Source organism: Pleuronectes platessa, chromosome 4 (assembly GCF_947347685.1).
Source record: "Pleuronectes platessa chromosome 4, fPlePla1.1, whole genome shotgun sequence".
Classification (NCBI taxonomy): Eukaryota; Metazoa; Chordata; class Actinopteri; order Pleuronectiformes; family Pleuronectidae; genus Pleuronectes; species Pleuronectes platessa.
In genome coordinates, this window is record NC_070629.1 from 30,724,873 (window position 1) to 30,747,372 (window position 22,500).

At 47.6% G+C, this 22,500-nt stretch overlaps 2 protein-coding genes across 4 annotated transcripts in view; both read left to right on the forward strand.

The window, feature by feature from the left end:
- Window positions 1–6,443, forward strand: part of adam9 (ADAM metallopeptidase domain 9) — a 17,965-nt gene extending 11,522 nt beyond the window's left edge. Inside the window, exons 13-23 of one of the 2 annotated variants that reach the window (XR_008338322.1) lie at window positions 129–221; window positions 455–559; window positions 655–745; window positions 1,042–1,147; window positions 1,228–1,411; window positions 1,494–1,574; window positions 1,649–1,754; window positions 1,891–2,038; window positions 2,547–3,395; window positions 4,010–4,068; window positions 4,397–4,476. Coding sequence is in view for 1 of the 2 variants with exons in the window: in XM_053420962.1 (XP_053276937.1) it covers window positions 129–221; window positions 455–559; window positions 655–745; window positions 1,042–1,147; window positions 1,228–1,411; window positions 1,494–1,574; window positions 1,649–1,754; window positions 1,891–2,038; window positions 2,547–2,652; window positions 4,010–4,068; window positions 4,397–4,466 (1,149 nt within the window). In the remaining variant the exon portion in view is untranslated. Of the gene's footprint in view, window positions 1–128; window positions 222–454; window positions 560–654; window positions 746–1,041; window positions 1,148–1,227; window positions 1,412–1,493; window positions 1,575–1,648; window positions 1,755–1,890; window positions 2,039–2,546; window positions 3,396–4,009; window positions 4,069–4,396 lie in introns of both variants that reach the window. The other variant, XM_053420962.1, reaches the window with a different exon arrangement.
- A 1,548-nt stretch (window positions 6,444–7,991) lies between these two features.
- ogdha (oxoglutarate dehydrogenase a) overlaps window positions 7,992–22,500 on the forward strand; it is a 19,090-nt gene continuing 4,581 nt past the window's right edge. The window contains exons 1-17 of one of the 2 annotated variants that reach the window (XM_053420964.1): window positions 7,992–8,115; window positions 9,775–10,182; window positions 11,687–11,872; window positions 12,995–13,079; window positions 18,491–18,612; window positions 19,051–19,205; window positions 19,810–19,956; window positions 20,060–20,150; window positions 20,258–20,437; window positions 20,527–20,655; window positions 20,739–20,918; window positions 21,110–21,262; window positions 21,528–21,630; window positions 21,779–21,907; window positions 21,981–22,131; window positions 22,207–22,334; window positions 22,420–22,500. The exon at window positions 22,420–22,500 is cut by the window's right edge and continues 98 nt beyond it. In XM_053420964.1, coding sequence (XP_053276939.1) covers window positions 9,943–10,182; window positions 11,687–11,872; window positions 12,995–13,079; window positions 18,491–18,612; window positions 19,051–19,205; window positions 19,810–19,956; window positions 20,060–20,150; window positions 20,258–20,437; window positions 20,527–20,655; window positions 20,739–20,918; window positions 21,110–21,262; window positions 21,528–21,630; window positions 21,779–21,907; window positions 21,981–22,131; window positions 22,207–22,334; window positions 22,420–22,500 — 2,260 coding nt within the window. In that variant the 5' untranslated portion in view covers window positions 7,992–8,115; window positions 9,775–9,942. Of the gene's footprint in view, window positions 8,116–9,774; window positions 10,183–11,686; window positions 11,873–11,933; window positions 12,226–12,994; window positions 13,080–13,373; window positions 13,484–18,490; window positions 18,613–19,050; window positions 19,206–19,809; window positions 19,957–20,059; window positions 20,151–20,257; window positions 20,438–20,526; window positions 20,656–20,738; window positions 20,919–21,109; window positions 21,263–21,527; window positions 21,631–21,778; window positions 21,908–21,980; window positions 22,132–22,206; window positions 22,335–22,419 lie in introns of those variants that run through there. The other variant, XM_053420963.1, reaches the window with a different exon arrangement.

Below are 22,500 nucleotides of genomic sequence, written 5' to 3' on the forward strand. Positions count from 1 at the left end.
CTGAAAACACAAACATGAAATTACCAATAAAAGATTGTGTTGGTCCCATAGAGAGGGTTGAACTGTGAGTGTGTGTGTGTGTGTGTGTGTGTGTGTGTGTGTGTGTGTGTGTGTGTGTGTGTGTGTAGGAGTGTGAGGAGGACCCCTGCTGTGAGTACCAGACATGTAGGCTGAAGTCTGGAGCTCAGTGTGCTTATGGAGAATGCTGCTCTAACTGTCAGGTAAACACCAGCAGCACCTTCTTATGATCAATAATCAATACATCAACCTGCTGCTAGTGTCAGTAACACACACATGTTTCATTTTAAAACTGAATGCATGTGATGCTGAACACGTCTTTAACACAACGTCATTAAACTGGTGAAAAACTTCACTGTGTAGCTTAACAGAGTGTGTGTGTGTGTGTGTGTGTGTGTGTGTGTGTGTGTGTGTGTGTGTGTGTGTGTGTGTGTAGTACCTACCGGGAGGAACAGTGTGTCGCTCCAGCACAGATGAGTGTGATCTCCCAGAGTTCTGTAACGGCTCCTCGTTGTTCTGTCAGAGTGACGTCTTCGTCCAGGTGAGAGCTGAGGATCAAACCTACAGGAAGGTTACTGAGGGATACATGACTATTACTACTGAGTGTGTGTGTGTGTGTGTGTGTGTGTGTTACAGAACGGACAGGCCTGCAGGAACCAGCAGGCCTATTGTTACAATGGGAAGTGTCAACACTATGATGGACAGTGTCAGACCATATTCGGATCCAGTACGTATCTGTTTACACCACAGACTGTAAACAAAGTCATCTGGATCAGCCCCTGGTGGCTGGCTGCAGTACAGGTCATAAACCCAGCCTCCTCCATGTTAGCAGAGGGGACACGTCTTTAGTTACAGTCAGTGGTTCATATTGTTTACACTGTGTTAATGTCCAGGGAGATGAAAGACCTTGTCTCTCTTCCTCATCTTTGTCCTCCCCCTCTGCCTTCTCTTTTTCTTCCTCTTCCTGCTCCTCCTCCTCGTTCTTCTTCTTCCTCCTGTTCTTCCTTTTCTCCTCTTCCTCAGAGGCGAAGGCTGCTCCAGCAATCTGTTTTAAAGACGTCAACAGTAAAGGCGACCGCTTTGGAAACTGTGGCTACCAGAACTACGGTCACAAGAAGTGTGAGAGCAGGTATCAAACACACACACAGACACACACACACACACACACTGGGATGTCCCCCCTTGTGATGCTCATGTCCATATCCATAGAAACGCTCTATGTGGGAAGCTGCAGTGCTCCAACGTTCAGGCGGTGACGGTGTTCGGCATCGAACCGTCGATCATCATCACGCCGATCGGCGGCGCCAAGTGTTACGGAGTGGACTTCATGCTGGGATCAGACGTCCCTGATCCCGGGATGGTGAGCGAAGGAACCAAGTGTGGAGAGGACAAGGTGAGAAGGGGCAGGAAGAGGGGGAGGGGGAGGGGGGGGACAGGAAAGAGATGTTAATGTCTTCTTCTTCTGTGGTGTTCAGGTGTGTATGAACTTCGAATGTCGAAGCGCCGACATCATGAACTTCGACTGTGACGTGGGGAAGAAATGTCACGGACATGGGGTGAGACACGTGCACCTGTCCACGTCCTCATGAGGTGTCTGTGTCCCACACTGACCTGTGTCTGTCTCCGTCAGGTGTGCAACAGCAACAAGAACTGTCACTGCGAGGACGGCTGGGCCCCTCCCTTCTGTGAGGTCAAAGGTTACGGAGGCAGCGTGGACAGTGGACCCACATGGAATGGTACACTCCCCTTTAAACGCTGCAACCAATCAGGGCCCAGATTCTGTTCATTTTCTCAGTAGTTCACTCTATGATCTAAACAGATATTTCACAATTGCGGTTCCTGTTGAACTGAACATGACTTTGTCCTCCTCAGATAAAGACACGTCCCTCAGAGACGGCCTGCTCGTCTTCTTCTTCCTCGTCCTCCCTCTGCTCGCTCTGGGTGCGTTTGTTTTCCTGCGCAAGAACGAGCTGCTGCGACGACTCGGGCTGAGCCGCAGGAAAAGGTCCCAGGGATACCAGTGAGTGAGAATACGACAACTGTCACACACACACACACACACACACACACACACACACACACACACACAAACACACACACACACGTATTCATGACAAACAGATGAAATCTGAATTCTCACCCAAAAACGTTTGGTGGATAATTGTTTGAAGAATAAAGACAAACTAGCAGATTTTTTCAACAGCTAAAAAACGTTACATGTCGTGTTGTCACATAAACTGATGACATCACTTCCTGTCCTCTGGGGGCGTTCAAGGACACTCAGACATTTACAAACCACTGATACTTGCATGTAGAGGGATCAGTAAGAATTGGACAACACTAACGTGTGTTAATGTTACTGCTGCAGCCCCAGAGTCAGTCACCAGCTGTGATGTGTTCAGAGCAGAAACCACGTCAGAAGAGTCGGGACCACAGATCACACTGAGATATTACCTGGAAGCGTTTCTTGTTGCTGAGGTTGAATCACGTGTTTTCATTGTTAATGTTGTGTCACTTCCTGTCTTCAGACCGGACGGTGCAGCGACAGACAATCCCGTCAGGGGACCCCCGCCCCCCCGAGCGCAGCCTCCCTCTGCTGCCCGGGGCCACGCCAGCAGCATCGTCAGAGCGGGGGTGAGTGGAGCCGGTGATTCGCTGTGTGTTGTTCTCAGACTGAAGACGAGAGGGGCCTGCTCTGGCTTCTCCAGGATTACCAACCCTAGCTTTAAGATACTGAGGAGTGAATAAACCTGTAGATCCTGTTCCTAATCTTTAGATGTTTAGTTCACTGGTGTTTGGCCAGTTACACTCCCACTGCCTGTGTGTCCCAGTGGTGTAGTGGTGCCCGGAGAAGAGGGTAAATGACCTGCAGAGCATCACTGAGTGCCATGAGGTCCTTTCTGCTGAATCGTTTGTTTGGATATTTGCTTCATGTTGGAATTTCATTCGTGGCCGAACTTCCACTTAGTTTTTCAATGTGTTCAAAGGGGCCGTGATGTTTTTCACAGGAAGACAAACACAGACATGAGCCGCTCTACTCAGCCTATGATTGGCTTACTGTGTTATTCTTATCCTAACTAACCAATCACCACAACCAACCAACCTAACCAAGAAAAGGCTCCGGATACTAACCAATCAGAGGCCGAGTAAGGCAGATGATGCTTTTGCTGTCCTAGGAAAAATGGCTTGCAGGACACACTGGTCTCAACTAATCATCACCCATCAACCGTCTCACTGCAGAGACTCTGGATCCTCATGTTTGTTTGTGACGTGAATGTTTCATAAGAACTGATTCAAGTTAGTGCGCTAACGAGTCCTAACATGCTCTGCTCTGTCTCCATGTGAAGCACCACGCTCAGCTCCTGCCCCCACAGGAGGTAAAATACTCTGATTACTACTCACACTGAACCAGCACTAACAGTACAGATCATAAACCCTCCTCCTCCATGTTAGCAGATGGGACATGAACCAGACATAAAAGTCAAAGTAGAGGCTCAATAAATGTTTGAGCGTCAAAGATGGTTTCTGTCATTTCAGGTCGTTCTTATCTCACCGACCAACAGTTTGGTTTGAATCAGTTATTTGATGATATAAAAACAGGCAGAGATTGACAGCTGAGACTGACTCAGGATTGGTTTAGAACATGTATGGGCGGGACCTTGATCCTTCGATCACTACTGCACAGACTCTGACTGTTAATGACGTCAGCACCACAAGATGGCCGCGTTCCTATCTGACATATTTCAGTGAAGACACTTCATCATTTTAACTTTAACATTCACTTCATCTGGTCTGACCTGGTTTTAAGTGTTTACCCTGAAGGAAAAGTGATGAAGCTTTTTATCTTTGGTTCGACTCCCATCAAGTCAACTTATCTCTCTAAACACAGTTTCCTCTCAGTAAAATAATGTTGAGCTCATGTCCTCAGATAAAAATGAATAAATAACAATAACTTTGAACTATTAATGAAATATTGTTTGTGTGTGATCAGGTGGTGGAGAACAGCAGGACGGCTCCATCCCACGCTCTGAGGCCTCCTCCTCCTCCTCTGTAAGAACAACTCAACTCTTCCCTGTTCATTTCCTCATAGAGATTTGTAGAGCCATAATATTTTTACCATCCAAGGCGGACTCACCACAAGCTAACTGGACCTCGAGGTCTAACCCAGATGTTTTCTCCAGGATAACTCCAGGCTAACTTTGCAGCAGTGAGCTGATGGTGTTGCTCCATCAGAGATCAAATCCACTTTCCAGCAGCTTAAACTCTGAATCCATGTTTGTAGTTGATTTATCACATTTGTAGAAGAAGAAAAGTCAAAAGGAGATTTTATGGTTTTTGACGTCAGAGGTGTTGACTTGTCGTTTCATTTCTTCCTCAGAAAACCAAAACCTCCTGCTGCATCCCAGCCGCTGGTGCCTCTAAGACCCGCCCCTGCTCCACCTGTTTAACCAATCCCGGGGCCCGGACCACCTGTCTTCTTCTTTTTCTTCAACCCCCGTCCTTTTCGGAGCCGGTTACCTATCAACAGCCAGGAAATGATTTTGTAGCTGAGACAGCATCCTGCGGCCGGACTGGGAAATGGACGATCAGGAAACTGGACCCAGTCAGACCGGACCAACAGGAAGCTACTACTGCCCCCTACAGTCTGTCTGTGGCCTCTGTCCTTCTATGTAGTTTAAAAACTGCTTCAGGTGAAACATCATCTGTAGAAATCCATCCAATCACATTTCCCCAACCGTCACGAATAATAATGATCACACAGCTTCTGGACGTAAGCTAGCTAGCTAGCTGTTAGCTCATATAGTTGTTCAAAACATTTTAATGTTTCCAGCGAATCGCTTTAAACTGACAAACATTTAAAAATATATTATGTAGCTAAATACATGATATCATTTTACCACATGTTAAGTAATGATTAGAAAGCATGAAGGGTGAGCTGCCTCACTCTGAAGACAGATTGGTGCTGTCCCCTCCCCTCTGCGCAGCACTGTCATAGGAATGTAACACACCCCTGCTGCTGCGGTGCAGGTGCACTTGGTCTCCACCAATCAGCTCCACCCGGCGCTCTGTCTCCAGAATTGTAAAATCACAGTATGCAACATACCGAGCTCTACACCTCTGGGCTTCAGATCCTCTCCTTCAGATCTGGATGTGGATCTGGATCTGGACCTATATCTGGATCTGGATCTGGACTCATGTGCTTGTTAAGTCACAAAGGAAATGTACACACTGAAGCACTGTTGAGCGGATCTCTGGGATGTTGTGGATCATCTGTCTCTGTTTCCTACAGGAACCTGACCTGTGAGCGACCTGTTCTCTTTCAGATCGTTGTCCTCTTGTTTAATCAGGTGGGAGTAACCGACCAATCAGGAACCTTTTCACTGAAAGGGAATGGAATTAGGATTTATTTCCTCTGAAACTGGTTTGAGACAAATTCAGATGAAAGACGTCACTGATAATTTTACTCCTTTATTTAATGGATACACGTATTCTGTCCAATATAACCCCCCACCCCCATAAATGACAACCTAGGACATGGTTATTTTAGGGAATTTCTAAATTTAGTATTCAACCTTTCTGTTTGGTTTGGATCCATGTTCAAAGAACATGTGCCGTACTGGATCTCAGATTTTAAACAACGTTCACACATGAATTTTCAGATACAGTTGATGAGGATTCAGTTTGATGCAGGAACATCCCAGAGTGAAGAGGTCTGACCGGGTTGACGTGTCTTTAAGCTGGAAATGACGCCTCGACTCATAAAAGTCCTGGAAACGTGTGGACTTCCTGTCTCTGCCGCCTCAACACTGAGGTCTGGACTGATCCTTTAGTTTCTCTGTTGCTGTGAATGCACAGCGGCCTCCATCACAGTCCCTCCACTTCCTCCTGCTCTGACACTCTCACTCTAACCAGGGATCTTTACACCACAGGAAACAGACTTCCTGTGACTCTGAGTGTCGTCACTTTGCAGTGAATGAACCTGCTGCACTGTGTCATGTGAGGACATTTTGATCTGCTTTAGTATGTTTTTGATTTGCACAGACACAAGGAGCTGACGCAGGATTGAGTCAGTTACTCACAGGGCTAATTTTGTGTTTGATTGTTTTGTTGCTAAAAGAAAGTGAACGAGATCCCAGTTTGCTCCTGAAGCTGATTCCTGAGAAAGAGAGAGAAACCTGTGGAGAACAGAGTGAAGTTATTTAGAGGCATGAGAGCAGCTGAAGTCAAAGTTCACGACAGCCTCAGGTTACAGATGGTGAACGGATTCAGCTGCTGCTTCTCAGTTTAAATATAACAGAGTTCATGAGCAGATTCAAACCAAGAGACTGTTTCCTCCGGCTCAACACACTCAGAACCTCACAACAGATCAAAAGAACACGGTTTGAAGGTTTCAACAACACTTTCTTGTTCATCGGAATTTTATTAAGATTAAGATTAAGATTAAGATGCATTTATTCGTCCCAAACACATGCACAGTCATGCAAAGGCACACTCATGCAGGTAGGGAAATTTAATCTCTGCTTTTGACCCATCTTGTGCAGTACACACAGAGCAGTGAGCAGCCGCATACAGGCGCTCGGGGAGCAGATGTTGGGGGAGTAAGGTGCCTTGCTCAGGGGCACTAGACAGGGTAGGGAGACTCTTGGATTTTTGGACAGATCAATCCAGGTTCGTCTTTTTGTTGTCTCTCCGTGGAGTTGAACCAGAGACGAACCAGAGACCTTCTCTGCCCATAGTCCAAGTTTCTGCCACTAGACCACCGTCTCTCTATAATGAATTTAGTCATCACTTTATAATTTAGTCATCACTTTATAATTTTTTTTAATTTATGTTTTGAAGTAAAGAGCATAAAGACGTTGTGTAGAGCCAACGAGAGACAGACGAGCTCGCTGCTGGTTTGAGTCTGAACAAACAGTTCACCAGTTAGCCGCCTGCAGCATTAACGTGATTATGTATCAATCATTTTCTTCAAACAATATGGTTTAACATTCTTACATCTGCATAACCAGTTATTTACCTTTGGTACTTTTAGCATATTTTGACCTTGATACTTTTATAATTTTACTCAAGTAAGTATTTCTACACTGTGGTAAAGTAACTTCTACTTGACATGTGAGGCCTGCGAGGCACAACTCAAGGCAAACAGGTGAAGTTGTGTTTGTGTTGAGTTTGTGTGTTGAGTGTGTGTGGAGTGTGTGTGAGCTGAACTACAGCAGGTGAGTGACAACAGTATGACTGATATCGCCATGGCAACGCTGAGAATCTCATCGCTGGTTCTAGGATCAGTGATATTTGACATTTTTGTGCAGTGTTTGCTTCAGTCACTGATCTCAGACATGTTGGCTCCTCCTCTTTGGAGGTGTCTGTCATGTCACTATTGTAACAGGCATGGAGCCGCTTCCTGTGATGATGTAATAAAGTTTATTCAAACAGAATGTAGTTTTTTTGTAAAGATGAAGCACGTTCATACTCACACTGTACAAAGCCACGAGTGTGATTAAACACAAATTCACTTCATGAAATATTAAAGACCTTAAACAATCTATACATGCGTTTTTCTTAATCCACAAGTTTTATCAATACTGAATTATTACAGTCGTGTAAAGAGTTTATATTCTTTTCTAATTAAATTAATTCATAGTTAAATATAACATCTTATAAAGGCTGAGAACAGACAGTAGAACTATATTTTGAATAATGATTATAACTAATAAGTAATAACGAGATAGTTTAAATATTAAAACAAAACATACATTACAAAAGGTTTAATATATAGAATATTAAGTTTCTTTATATCTTAATTAAATAATAAAAATGCAAAAACAAAAAAAAGTGCTGGTCTGAAAACTGTCAAAATATAATAAAATATAAATAACATTTATATAAATTTCAATTAAATTGTTTCTGTTGTATTTTTAATTGTCATGAGACCACGCCCCTGTGTCTCTTTGCGGCATGACGTCATCTGTGCGCGTCACTTCCAGGCAGGCCTCCGTTCCAGGCGACGCGCCCGGAGTTGTCATCGTTCCACCGGGAGAGGCGAAGGGCATCCGGGATACCGGGCGAGAGGGCAGCCGCCGATCAGCGTTTCTCGAGGTCAGTACCCGCAGCTCGTTTCCGCGGGCACACGGACACACGCTGTGCTTCCGGTTTGGAGGAAATGAAAATCAAACGTTTTCATGAATCTGAGGAAGAAAGAAGCCGTTAGCATGTTAGCCGCGTGTTAGCTTCCACAGCCTGTTTAAAACACCGTGAGTCCGGAGCTCGTCGGGCCGAGCACCCGCTGACACCGTCGGTGAAACCTCGAAGGAAACGGCTAAAGTTAGCTTCTTCACTTAGCTTCTGTTAGGGAACTTAATTGGCAGCCGTCTAACGGCTAGCTAGCGTGCTAATGACTGCTCCTGCTGAGCTAGCCGGCTCGTCCAGCAGCAGCCTGTTAGCTCCGAGGCTAATATCAGGCTAATCTCAGGCTAATCAGATGAATAAAAGTGTGTTGATGAACAATCATGTTCCTCTTGACTTGAGGACACAATGATTGACCGTTTGCGTGGCCAATGAGAACCCGCGGTGGCCAATGTCAGGGCTGAATGTGCTTCAGGCAGCCAATCGGAGCTTGGTGTCTGCAGGTGGGGGCGGGCCCAGGCCGGAGGGAGGGACAGGGAGTGGAGCGTGAACAAGGTCAAAACACAGAGACACGTGACACACTGGAAATAACACAGGTCAAAGTTCAGGGGTTTGGATTTAAGAGTTCTGAAGTTTAACTTAGCACGGGTACAGATGTGGGCGTCGCCCAGTGTCACCCTGAAGGAAATACGTCACTGGGACGTCACTCTGACATCACCTCTACCGCATCCTGTGGAGCAGCAGGTTGTTGGGTCCGACTCAGACCATGTGGGGAACATCAAAGCGAGGGGCGGAGCCTATAGAGCAGCAGGAGGCGGAGCCTGACGTATAAACTCTGCTGTGGACAGATCAGTGTTGTTGTTTACATCTCATCCGGCGTCAGCCCTCATCACCAGAAGATCTGGAATCTCCTCGTGTTCCCAAGTGGACGTCTTCGTCTTCTACGTGTCCGGCTCCTCTTCTTCATCCTGAGATGTTTGAGTACTTCATGTTTCACGTCACGTGTTAGAAACCTCATCAACACGTCCACTCGCTCACTGGGAAGCTTCCACACATTGTCCTGCTGGTTCCTCACATGGACTCTGACATGCTACACACATGTTACCAGGAGGCTGCAGGAGAAGATCCAGAAGGTTTCCAGAGACACTGACTCAGACATTAGTTCTCATACACAGAACCTGCAGAACATGTCAGGAACAAGCTCAGGAACATGTGAGGAGCATGTCAGAAAAGGGAGAGTTTTTTACTTCTGTTAACATGTTGGCAGCTCTTGGTCCTTTTCTTCTGGTTTTTAAACCTGCCTCTGATGCTTTTATTTATTTCTCTCTTTCTGTCTCAGGCTGAACAAACTATTGTCATCTCATCTGTACGTGCATGAAAAGATAACTTTTCTCAGTCAGGAAAATGTTTCTCTTTCACATCTCAACATGTTTTAAACATGTTCTCCGGGTAGCAGCAGATCAGGAGGTTTACGTCCAGGTCAGGTTCTCCCTCTTCTCCCTTGTAACAGGAAGCCTCAGGTTTTAACATCCTGGTCCCATCATGTTTTAAACCTGAGTCAAAGTCATTCTCTCTCCTGATGAGCATGTCCCAGTCTCCCTCTCTAACTCAGTGTCTCTCTCTCTCTCTCAGTGGACATACGGACCAGTGGACAGACGGACCCGTGGACTTGTCCTTCATTGCTCTCTGTCCTGGTTGTGACCTTGTGGACTTTTATTTCCTTCCGTTCTGAAGTTGAGGAGCTTCCGGCCCGGCGGACTGACCACCACTTCTGTGTGTGTGTTGCTTTAAGGACTGCTTATGCATCGTCTCAGGACTTGTGCGGCGCGGTTGCGTCCGCTCACCGCCTCGCAGGCGGCTCAGACTGTTGGCCACCAGCGGCCAATCACAGTTGCCTTCACAGGCGGCACAAGGACGTTTCAGCCAATCAGGTGCTACTCAGCACCTGTGGCCTCTGAGCCGTTCCTGAACGGGACGAGCTCCAACTACGTGGAGGAGATGTACTACGCCTGGTTGGAGAACCCAAAGAGTGTTCACAAGGTAAGGACCGCTGAGCCCCCTGCTGGTGCGGAGGATGAACAGCAGAAACATTACAAGGTGTTTCAGACAATCTCTGGGAATTATTTAGAAAATTGGGTTCATACATTTACATATGAATTTCCAGGAAATATCTGAACCAAGTGAGTCAGACCAGAACATTTCAGGAACACGTGGGGACGTCAGTGCAGGTCTGTCCGCAGCTGTGCTGATGTTTCTGTTAAACATAATTCAAAAACCTTCGGTTACACTTCGGAAATATGAATAAACCCCCTCGCAAAAATTCATTCTCCAAACTGAAAAGATGTTTTCAGTGATCTGTCTTCAGGGTCACATGTGAACTGAGGGATGAAGGACAGATGAGCTAATTATACCTCTGTCGTGTGTGTGTGTGTGTGTGTGTGTGTGTGTGTGTGTGTGTGTGTGTGTGTGTGTGTGTGTGTGTGTGTGTGTGTGTGTGTGTGTGTGTGTGTGTGTGTGTGTGTGTGTGTGTGTGTGTGACACTTGTTATGTAACGTTCACACTGTGACCTTGCTGTTAGCAGCTTAGCAAACTAGCTGAGAGCTGCACAGCAGGACTGGACGCACACAGACACACACACTGCACATCACAGTATTGATGAAGATCGACATGGAGCAGCTATGATCCTTTATCGAGGCGTAAAACCAACAAACATCACTGAGCAGGATTAACTCATTAAATACAGTTGCAGCGATCAGATCTGTAGGACGAGGTGGAAGTGTTACTGACAGGAAGTGTTACTGACGCTTTGTGTACTGCTTGAAGTCAAGTCATGTGACTGATGAGAGCCAATCAGGAAGAGAAGGTGTGAGTCATTGTTTACTAAAGTCTCAGTTTCTGTTCAGACTGACACGAGACCAGTTTACACAAGTCTGTGATTCAGAGGCTGAACCGCAGCAAGCACCTCAATGCCTCAGTTCCCAACAGCTCCCCCCCCCCCGAGGACACAAATCCCTGCTCCGACTCTCACCCTCACTGCTCCTAGTTTCTTCAGCTAAGCAACCAATTGCGAGACTTTGTAGTTGTGTAGTCCTGGAGTTGTGTAGTCATGTGGTGTTGGCATGTGGTTTGCCTTCCACCAGTCTGAGTCATCCTGCAGCTCTTACTGTTCCCAGAACCAAGTGGAGGGAGTTTCCTGCAAACTGAGCCTCAGCGTCTGTTTCAGAGACAGAACGTCTCATTTCATGTCTTTGTCCGAACAAACGTCAAACTCTGTGAGGTGGTGAAGGAAAACGTGTTTTAGAGAAGAGAGCTGGAGGAGAAGAGCTGATCCCTTTTAGAAAGATAGAATAAGTAAGATCCAGAAAATGTCCAGAGACAATGACTCAGAGATTTGTTGTCACATAGAAAACCTGCAGAACATGTGAGGAACACGTGAAGAACACGTGTGTGGTTCATGTCTGAAACAGCTGTTTCACATTCTGCTCCTTCTCTGTTTTATGTGTGGTTGTTAACTTGAGCTTGTTCTCATTCCTCCTCCCTTCAGTCGTGGGATGTGTTTTTCCGCAACGCCAACGCCGGCGCCCCCCCCGGCGCCGCCTACCAGTCTCCTCTGGGTCTGGCCTCCAGCCTCGTGGCTCCTCAGCTCTCGTCTCTGGTCGGAGCTCAGCCCAACGTGGAGAAGCTGGTGGAGGACCACCTCGCCGTCCAGTCGCTCATCAGGGCCTACCAGGTAGCCGCTGATTTGGTGAAATGTTGTCAACAATATTCCTGGATCCCTGATAGATAATCAATGATTGATATTGTGACAATTAACGTGTTCTTTCCTACAGTAGGTCCCGGTACATGGAGCTCACTAGCGCCACCGTCTGATCACTGAAAACACTGCTTCAAATGTTTTTTATGGCATTTTACAGTTTCCCATTGTTTAATCTCAACTGTTTTAACTCTTCTCATGATAACATCAACCTGAACTTATTAATAACAAGTTGTGACCCGTGTTGAGAAACGTTGATTCCAGGTGTCGTTACTGGAGGTCGTCACAGGTCACATGTCACCTGTGACGCTCACACGACAAAGACACAAGTGAGTATCGAACAGCACGAGATCAGAAAGAGGAGACTTCACTTCAACATCTTCACAAAGTTAACAGTTCAATCAAAAGGTGTCATGTGACCCAGGTTCACGTCTGACTCTTTAGAAAGTTGGTAAATAATAATAATAAATAAGTGTTAAACTGAAACATAAAGGATTAAAATACAAAACCAACTCTTTCTTTTTACAGTCAGACACAGTTTTAACTTACAAACAGTAACAGCTGAACTAGCATGAGCTATTCAGAAAATATATTTAAACATAACTCAATGTGAAGGGTTTGAATACAATGTGTTGGAAGAGGAAGTGACCTCACCTTATACTAATATTTATATTAAGAAGAAGAATTCCATCATTGGCTTATTAATGGTCACGTGAAGGATAAACATTAATATCTGACCTCTGAAGCTGAAATGTTGCTCCACTAAAAGGTTCTGTTAGTCAATAACCACAAAACATAATGATCCATAACATTTGTAAATATAAACTAAATAGTTATTGAAATATGAACATTTAAAATACTTGAGATATGAAAATCTTTCTCTGATGAGGTCGTTATGATGTCATGACCAGGATGTAAAAATCTGTCATTCATATTCATAATAAACGATTATTATTAAAAGTCAAATTTGCATCAAACTTCATGTGACCTGTGAGGACCCCCAGTCGTCAGGGCCGTCTGTGTGTTTGTGTGTTGGTCTGTGTGTTGGTCTGTGTGTGTGTGTTTGTGTGTTTTGTGTTGGTCTGTGTGTGTGTCTAGGTGATGGGGCATCATAATGCTCAGTTGGATCCTCTGGGAATCAGCTGTGTGAATTGTGATGATGCTCCTTCCAGGACGTCGGTGAAAACAAACAAACAAACAAATGAAACCTGTGTGTTAACGTTGCTCTTCCCCCCCCCCTCTCTCTCCTCTTCTGCCTCCTTATGTTGAACCTCTCTCTCCTCTTCCTCGCTCTCGTCAAACACTCCTTTCCTTTCTTCAAACCTTTTTCGATGTGGATCTTTCTCCGCTCCGTCCTGCTCCTCCTCCACTCATCCCTCTCTTTCCCTTCTGTCGTTGCATCGTGCTTCCTCCTCCTCCTCCTCTTCCCGGCTGGGATCTCTGCTGTTGCCCCCCCCCCCCCCCCCCCCCCCTGTAGATCCGAGGGCACCATGTACCATGTGGCCCAGTTGGACCCTCTCGGGATCATGGACGCCGATCTGGACTCGTATGTCCCGACTGATATTATCACCTCCTCCGACAAACTGGGTGAGGAGCTTTCCCTGAGATAACACTCTTTGTGTTTCCTTCCCCTCGTTCCTTTGGTGTCTCTCTCTCTGTCTCGCAGGCCGTCTCTTTCTAGAACTTACCGATCATCAGAGGAATCTTAAGTCAAGTTTCCTGTGTTGGGAGTTTTTCTGAAACTTTGTCTTGGAGCTGAAACCTGCTGCATTGAGTGAATGTTGATAAAACTCAAGCTGGAGTTTAGGGCTGCATGATATATCGAACATGTATCATCATTGTTATATACGTATCACAAAAGACGGCTTGAACCGAATTAAAGATATTTAAATCTGTAACGTGCCTAAGAGGCCTGTGGAGGAGGGACAAACAAGTGACCAGCAGGAGGCGCTCAAGGAAAATCAAGTATTTTATGCAAATATGCACAGAACTGAGGAGGGAGTCGACCAACAGAACAATGAACTGAAAACAATCTGCAACAAACTGAAGATGAGCAACAGTTCATCAAAAGAGTTCAACAATACACAGAGACACAAACTAGACACAACACCGCTCTGATCACTCGCAGCTTGTTTGAACAACACACACGTTCCACCCGGCCGCTTGGCCACTGGCCTCAGGGTGTCCTGCCCCCCCCCCCCCCCCTCATTCCAGAGAGGCTTCAGCTGAATGGAGGAGCTGGCAGGAGCCTGGAGGAGCTGAGAGACAGAAACAACAGATCATTGACTCGAGCGTGAACGATAGAGAAACAGGGAGGAGCATTAAAGACAGAGACGCCAGAAGATGTAAACATCACTTTACACAAACATGTATTATTACTTTTATCCAAACTGACTCACAATAAGTGGATTCAACCATGAGGGAACAAACCAGAGCAGCAGCCCTCCAGTCAGTCCACACTCATGACCCCAGTCAGTGGACCTGGAGGAGCGGCTCCCTGCTGTGAGCCCTCTCCCTCCGCTACCTGCTGGAAGGTTTTCAATAAACCATGTTGTAGGAAAGGAAATACATTATTTATATTTCATTGTCTGCACAGACCACTCGCTGTGGGAGGTCTGTAGCAGTGAAACCAAAACAGAAAGACTTTAACACTTCATTCTTTATCATTCTTTTATATTTGTCGCAAGTCATATCGTCATCGTAATATTCAACAACGTTATCGCAAATCACATGTTTTCCTTTTATCGTGCAGCCCTACCGCAGCTCTGTCCAACCTTGAACTTTATCTGAAACTTAAGTTTCTGGATTGTTCTGGTATAAGATGATGATGTAACTGAAACTTCAAGAGAAGGAACCCTGAGAAAGTGCTGAGTGAAAGGAATGATTAGAGAAACTTAAATCCTGAATCTGTGTTTAACACATTTCTGTGAAATCTACAAATCAAATCTCTGAAACCTGAGAAACTGGAACTTTTCTCTGTTGTGACAATGAAATGATTGAGAAAAAAGTGGAACTTTTCTCTGTTGTGACAATGAAATGATTTGAGAAAAAAGATCCAACACAATGAATGTTAGTGTGTGAGCTGCTAACCTGGTGTGTGAGCTGTTAGCTTCACGCATGTGAGCCGTTAGCTTTGTGCTAAGGCGCTGTTAGCCTCGTGCTAACCCTGTGGTTGAAGCGTGTGCAGCGTCTGATCATCACGTGTGTTTCTGAGGCTCTGAGGCTGTTTGTCGTCTGCTCACTGTCCCTGCTGCTCTTCAACAAGTCCTGTTCATTATGATATCAGATGAGAATGTAAAACCAGATCAACAGTACGTTATTGAAGTTCAGAGAAAGTGAATAATAGAATAAATATAATAAAAAGTGAATGTGTGTAACACAGTCTGAGACGTGCACCAGACAAACTGAAACTCTTCTGATTCCGTTTTATGAATAAATCTATAGAAGTAAATCAGCTGTTTTTCAGTTGGGTGAGGACCTGCTCTCCAGCCACTAACCAGAACTAACTACCCATCACCAGCTTCGACTAACTGTCCCTGTCAGAAGAGAAAAGAATCTCACATCACTGACCGTGTGACCACAGCTTCCAGCGCTCTACCTGAACACCAGGGGGAGCCGCAGCCGCACACTGTGAAACATGGCATGTGTAGTTTCTCCGGTTATAGTACAAACAGGGACGTGTGTGTCCCTGGAGCTCAGGAGTTAGTCTGGTCCCTGTGGAGTTAGTCTGGTCCCTGTGAGAGCAGCCTCCTGACTGGTTGGTTGTTGCTTCTCTTTATCCTCAGCATGGTGTTGACAGCATCCGTCTCCATCACCTCGGTCCTGATTCAAAACAAACCTGATGTTTCTGTGAATGAACGGATGAAACGATGGTGGAGACGTGGAGGCGCTGCTGTGTGGCTCTGATTGATCCGCGGGGCTCGTGCTGCTGCTGATGTGAATTGTGGGGGCCGGGGTCGTAGGTCACTAACCGTGTCCGGGTATCTCTCCCCTTTGCTGCCCCCTAATGGCCGCCCTTCCAGACTTGGCGGTTTTCAAGGAGAGGCTGAGAGTCCTGACGGTAGGAGGTAGGAGAACCACGAGGATGCTGCTGTGAAGCCAGCTGTGGACCTGTAGTCGTGTTGTCTGTGCACTAGTGAGCAGCTCACGTGTGCAGGAGTGTCGGGACCCGAGGAGCAGATGCTGCTGCAGCGGTGAAGGTCGCCGGTCACAGCGCCATCGACCTCTGACCCCTGCGCTCACGCACACGTCTCTGCCCCTGAGGGACGGGAGGACAAAGAGACGTTTCCTGTGGTTCAGTGTCTTCACTCTTATTTAAACAACCTAACATCTAATGTTCCTCTGATATTTGGAGGTTCCTGTCACATCAGGTCTTCTCGTCTCAGACATGGAACCACGGTGAAATATCCCTTTAAGGTCACAGGAGGCGTCAGAGGAGAATCTGAATCACCTGATCAAATGTCCAGTTCACTGTGTTTCATACAGAGGACCAGGTTCTGTCCCTCTGACGACCTCTGATCGTCTCCTGCGTGTTCTGCTCCGTCAGCTCGTCCTGCTCCCAGCTGCTGATAGCGCCCCCTCTGCCCAGTAGACAGTAGAGCAGGTAGCCTGGTTCTCTGATGAATGAGTCTGTGTCAACTCTCTCTCTTCACCTTCTTTCTCTTCACCTTCTTTCTCTTTCTCTTTCTCTCGCTGGTTCTAATCTGTCAGTTTGTTGCTTCTGATGTTATTTCATTAGTGTGAGGTGGTAGGTCAGCAGCTCTAACAGCTCTGTAGCTCTAACCATGTTAACTGTTATTTATATATATATATATATATTACAGATGTTATTGATTATTCCTTATCTGCAGTCATATATATATCATATATAAAACCTAACAATGCTCTCACATCTGTTTACAGTGAGTTATAAACCAGAGTTTAATGTTTATAGAAGTGACGATGTGTCCTCACTGAGGTTGTGTAGCAGCTGTGTGTGTGTGTGTGTGTCTTTCTTGTAGTTGTGCGTTAACGGAGATGAAGAATGGGGGGGGGGGAGAGTCGGTGTTGAGCAGCGTTGTCCTGCCTGTTGAATTTAGAGAGACTTCATTTTGATTGGCCAGCTTCTGTCAGTGGTTTGGTTGGTGTGAAGAGGAGCTTTGTGATTGGCTGAACCAGTGCGTCCTTTCTCTGAGTGTTTGTGTTGTTGATTTGAAGGACATGTGTCTCTCTTCTTCTGCTGGTCACCACCTCGTCCCTCAGAACCTTCTGAAAGCTCCGTGTTCTCTGGTTCTCTTGATATTTAAGAAATAGAAAAAGTAAATGTTATTTTCACACCGAGTTTTCTTCCGGATTTTAAAACACATCTGAGGAAAACGTTGACGTTCAACCATCTTAACCACTTTAACACCGATCATGAGCTGGCGTCTGTCTCTGGATCTGTCCCTTCTCTTTCATAACGTCCGTCTCATATCCTGTTTGGTTTATAAAGAACAGATTGAATGTCCATAACCCTCCATCACCATGTGACCCGCTGCTGTCATGACCCATCGCTGCTCGATGGTCCAGACTTTCATTTGGTTTGAGGCAGATTAAGGACAAGCAGCAGGATCATGTCCTCTCAGCTCATTGTCCAGGAGACCAGCTGATTGACAGGAGCTTGTAAATGTTGAGGATGTTGGCGTCAGAATCCTTCTAGATGTTTTCAGACCTGAACTGAAGTCCTGACTCGTTCCTCACATGTTCCTCACATGTTCCTGACGTGTTCCTCACATGTTCCTGACGTGCTCCTCACGTGTTCCTGACGTGCTCCTCACGTGTTCCTGACGTGCTCCTCACGTGTTCCTGACGTGCTCCTCACGTGTTCCTGACGTGCTCCTCACGTGTTCCTGACGTGCTCCTCACGTGTTCCTGACGTGTTCCTGACGTGTTCCTGACGTGTTCCTGACGTGCTCCTCACATGTTCCTGACGTGTTCCTCACATGTTCCTGACGTGCTCCTCACATGTTCCTGACGTGTTCCTGACGTGTTCCTGACGTGTTCCTCACATGTTCCTGACGTGTTCCTCACATGTTCCTGACGTGCTCCTCACATGTTCCTGACGTGTTCCTCACATGTTCCTGACGTGCTCCTCACATGTTCCTGACGTGTTCCTCACATGTTCCTTACATGTTCCTCACATGTTGTGGAGGCTGTGCTGCTTCTTCACAAGAGAAACTCCAGAAAATGTCCAGTCACTATTTGACAGAGTCCATGTGTGAAGACTGAATTTTAATCCGGTATTGAAATCAGCCCCAGATCATCTTAAACCACCTCGGGGACCGTCTTTGTCCATCATAGTGTCCACTAGTGTTGTCCTCCGTCCTGCTGCCGTCCACACTCTCTCCTCAACATTAACCAGACCAGATCAGTCGAGCCTCGAGAGCCCTGTGACCTCAGCTCTGGTCTCCTCCTCTTTACAACTCTTCAGATATTAGAGAAGTTTCTGTCCCAGTGTGTAGTTATTGATCGTGTGTGTGCGTGTGTGTGTGTGTGTGAGAGACCCACTGCCTTCAACCTGTCCTCACCTCTGTTTGTTCCTCCCTTGTCCTCCTGTCCTGTGGTGCATCATGGGACATGTAGGTTTCTACGGCCTGAATGAGTCCGACCTGGACAAAGTGTTCCGTCTTCCCACCACCACCTTCATCGGAGCTTCGGAGAGCGCCCTCCCCCTGAAGGAGATCATCAGCCGCCTGGAGGTGACTTTATTTAAATTGGATATTTTCTCAGAATGTCTCACCACCAGAGTTCATGACATAATGTTCAGCCACATGTACGATCTGATGGATTTAATGAGGAAGGAAATACAGTCAAGAAAACTCCTGGGAGGCTTTTAAATTGAAATTGAATTGTTATATTCAGGTTTGGTTGATCCTTAAACATAATCATCTTTATTTATACCTATTCAGTCATGTGTTCATGTTTGAAACATGATCAAATCTGATCATATAGATCATAATCTACAGTGCTGACGAGGGGCGGCCCTCGTTAGGAAGGTGGCTGCACACACACTCACCTGAAGAGACCATGTGACCGTGGACCTCCAATAGGTGGACCACGGTCAGAAGGACCCAGCAGCCGCTCTATACACACTGCCTTCGTGCTGACGCTGTGTTGTGTGTGTGTTGTGCGTCCAGATGTCGTACTGTCAGCACATCGGAGTGGAGTTCATGTTCATCAACGACCTGGACCAGTGTCAGTGGATCAGACAGAAGTTTGAGACTCCAGGAGTGATGCAGTTCACTTTGGAGGAGAAGAGGACGCTGCTCGCCCGCATGATCCGCTCCACCAGGTAAACAACACAACACACAATAACACAACACGACAGGACACACTCAGTGAAGCCAATGCAGAAGTTCCCGAAACCTGTCTTCTGTGTGCTGACCAGTAGGGGGCGACTCCTCTGGTAGTTTCTATAGAAAGTGACTTCTCACTTTATAACGTCAGGAAACATTCAGGAGTTTCTGTCTCAGTCTCTAGTTTCAAGTCTTCTTCAAACAGCTGATGATCATTTAGTGAATTATGATCATTTAGAGTCAAACAGACCATAAAGCACCAGATGTGTTGGGTGGGGGGGGGGAATACCACAGTGTGATTGACAGCTGGTATTGTGCAATGGGTGTCAGTCAGGCTCCACCCCCTGCTGATTACTTCTGGTTTCAAATAACAAAGATGGTGGACAAAACGGTAGCTCATCCAAGAATGGGTGACGTTACAGTGGCCTGTGAGACAAGGCCGTCTGACGTGTGTGTCTGTTTGTGTGTCTGTGTGTGTCTGTGTGTGTGTGTGTGTGTGTGTGTGTGTCTGTGTGTGTGTGTGTGTGTGTGTGTGTGTGTGTGTGTGTGTGTGTGTGTGTGTGTGTGTGTGTGTGTGTGTGTGTGTGTGTGTGTGCTCAGGTTCGAGGAGTTCCTGCAGAAGAAGTGGTCTGCAGAGAAGCGTTTTGGTCTGGAAGGATGTGAGTCTCTGATCCCTGCTCTGAAAACCATCATCGATAAATCGTCTGAGAACGGAGTGGAGAACATCATCATGGGAATGCCTCACAGGTAACACACACCAGACACACACACACCAGACACACACACACCAGACACACACACTCTCTCAGGCTTCCTCATTGTCGGTTGACTCCACGTCTCTTTGTCTCAGGGGTCGTCTGAATGTTTTGGCCAACGTGATCCGTAAAGAGCTGGAACAGATCTTCTGTCAGTTTGACTCTAAACTGGAAGCAGCTGATGAGGTAAATCTCCACCGTGGTTGTTGTTGTTGTTGTTGTTGTTGTTGTTGTTGTGCTCCTGGTCGTCCTCACTCGGGTTGAACCGTGTGCACTTTCCTTGTCCTCGTCAGGGCTCTGGAGACGTGAAGTACCACCTGGGCATGTACCACCGGCGCATCAACCGCGTGACGGACAGGAACATCACTTTGTCCCTGATGGCCAACCCGTCCCATCTGGAGGCCGTGGACCCGGTCGTCCAGGGAAAGACCAAAGCTGAGCAGTTCTACTGTGGGGACAACGACGGGAACCGGGTGAGACGCAGCGAAGCAGCCTTCTGGGGCTAGGGTGTCCCCTGAGGGACAAATAAGAGCAGATCTAATTTCCCTGTGTGTGTGTACAGGTGATGTCCATCCTGATCCACGGAGACGCAGCGTTTGCGGGTCAGGGAATCGTGTATGAGACCTTCCACCTGTCCGACCTGCCGTCCTACACCACGCACGGGACCGTGCACGTTGTGGCCAACAACCAGGTACGAGCCCAGAGGGGGACAACACTCGGGGGAACTTGTGTGGGACGGAGCCGTAACCTCCTCTGTTGTGTCCTCGCCTGCAGATCGGCTTCACCACCGACCCGCGCATGGCCCGCTCCTCCCCCTACCCGACCGACGTGGCCCGAGTCGTCAACGCTCCGATCTTCCACGTGAACGCCGACGACCCCGAGGCCGTCATCTACGTGTGCAAGGTGGCAGCCGAGTGGAGGGCCACCTTCCACAAGGACGTGGTGGTGGACCTGGTGAGTGACCGGCTGCTCTGCCTGTGTGAGTCCAAAGTGTGAGACCAGGCTCAACCTGTGTGTGTGTGTGTGTGTGTGTGTGTGTGTGTGTGTGTGTGTGTGTGTGTGTGTGTGTGTGTGTGTGTGTGTGTGTGTGTGTGTGTGTGTGTGTGTGTGTGTGTGTGTGTGTGTGTGTGTGTGTGTGTGTGCAGGTGTCTTACCGTCGGATGGGTCACAACGAGATGGACGAGCCGATGTTCACTCAGCCTCTGATGTACAAGCAGATCAAGAAGCAGAAACCGGTTCTGCACAAATACGCTGAGAAGCTGATCGCAGAGGGAGCCGTGAGCCGACAGGAGTACGAGGTAACGGTCTCCTGTCTCTGTAGACCAGCTCCCAGCTGGAGGACGTCTCTGTAGACCAGCTCCCAGCTGGAGGACGTCTCTGTAGACCAGCTCCCAGCTGGAGGACGTCTCTGTAGACCAGCTCCCAGCTGGAGGACGTCTCTGTAGACCAGCTCCCAGCTGGAGGACGTCTCTGTAGACCAGCTCCCAGCTGGAGGACGTCTCTGTAGACCAGCTCACAGCTGGAGGACGTCTCAGTGTCCTCACACTGTCTCTCTGTCTCTAGGAGGAAATCGCTAAGTACGATAAGATCTGCGAGGAGGCGTACACTCGATCCAAAGACGAGAAGATCCTCCACATCAAACACTGGCTGGACTCCCCATGGCCCGGTGAGTCTCCAGTCTCAGGTCCCTGCTGGTCTCAGGTCTGGATGAGGGTCTGGTCCTGGTCCCTCGTCCTGGAATCAAACCTTTGACGTCATATTGTTGCTCCTGGTTCTCTGTGAGGTCGTTGACGTCACGCTCTCTTTGCCTGCAGGTTTTTTCACTCTGGATGGACAACCCAAGACCTTGAGCTGCCCGTCCACTGGACTGACTGAAGAGAACCTGAACCACATTGGACAGATGGCGTCGTCCGTCCCCGTGGAGGACTTCACCATCCACGGAGGTGGGGCCCGTCGGACCAGTGGCACGAACATTTAAGATGTGGAACGCAGCCTCGTGACGCTCTGTTGTTTCAGGTCTCAGTCGGATCCTGAAGAGTCGAGGTCAGATGGTTCAGAACCGGACGGTGGACTGGGCCCTGGGGGAGTACATGGCCTTCGGCTCGCTGCTGCAGGAGGGGATCCACATCCGGCTGTCGGGTCAGGACGTGGAGCGAGGGACCTTCAGGTAAACGGGTCGACCGGAGCTTCACCCCCTGGAAGTGGAGGGAGAGAGGGACTGACGCAGTTTGTCTCCTTTCAGCCACCGTCATCACGTCCTTCACGACCAGAACGTGGACAAGAGGATCTGCATTCCCATGAACCACCTGTCCCCGGACCAGGCGCCCTACACGGTCTGCAACAGCTCGCTGTCGGAGTACGGAGTCCTGGGTCAGAACCTGCAGATCCATCCCACCCTCCTCCCTCTGTGGGTTCCCCCCCGCTGATGTGTGTGTCCCTCTGTGTGTGTGTGTAGGGTTCGAGTTGGGTTTTGCGATGGCCAGTCCGAACGCTCTGATCCTGTGGGAGGCCCAGTTCGGAGACTTCCACAACACGG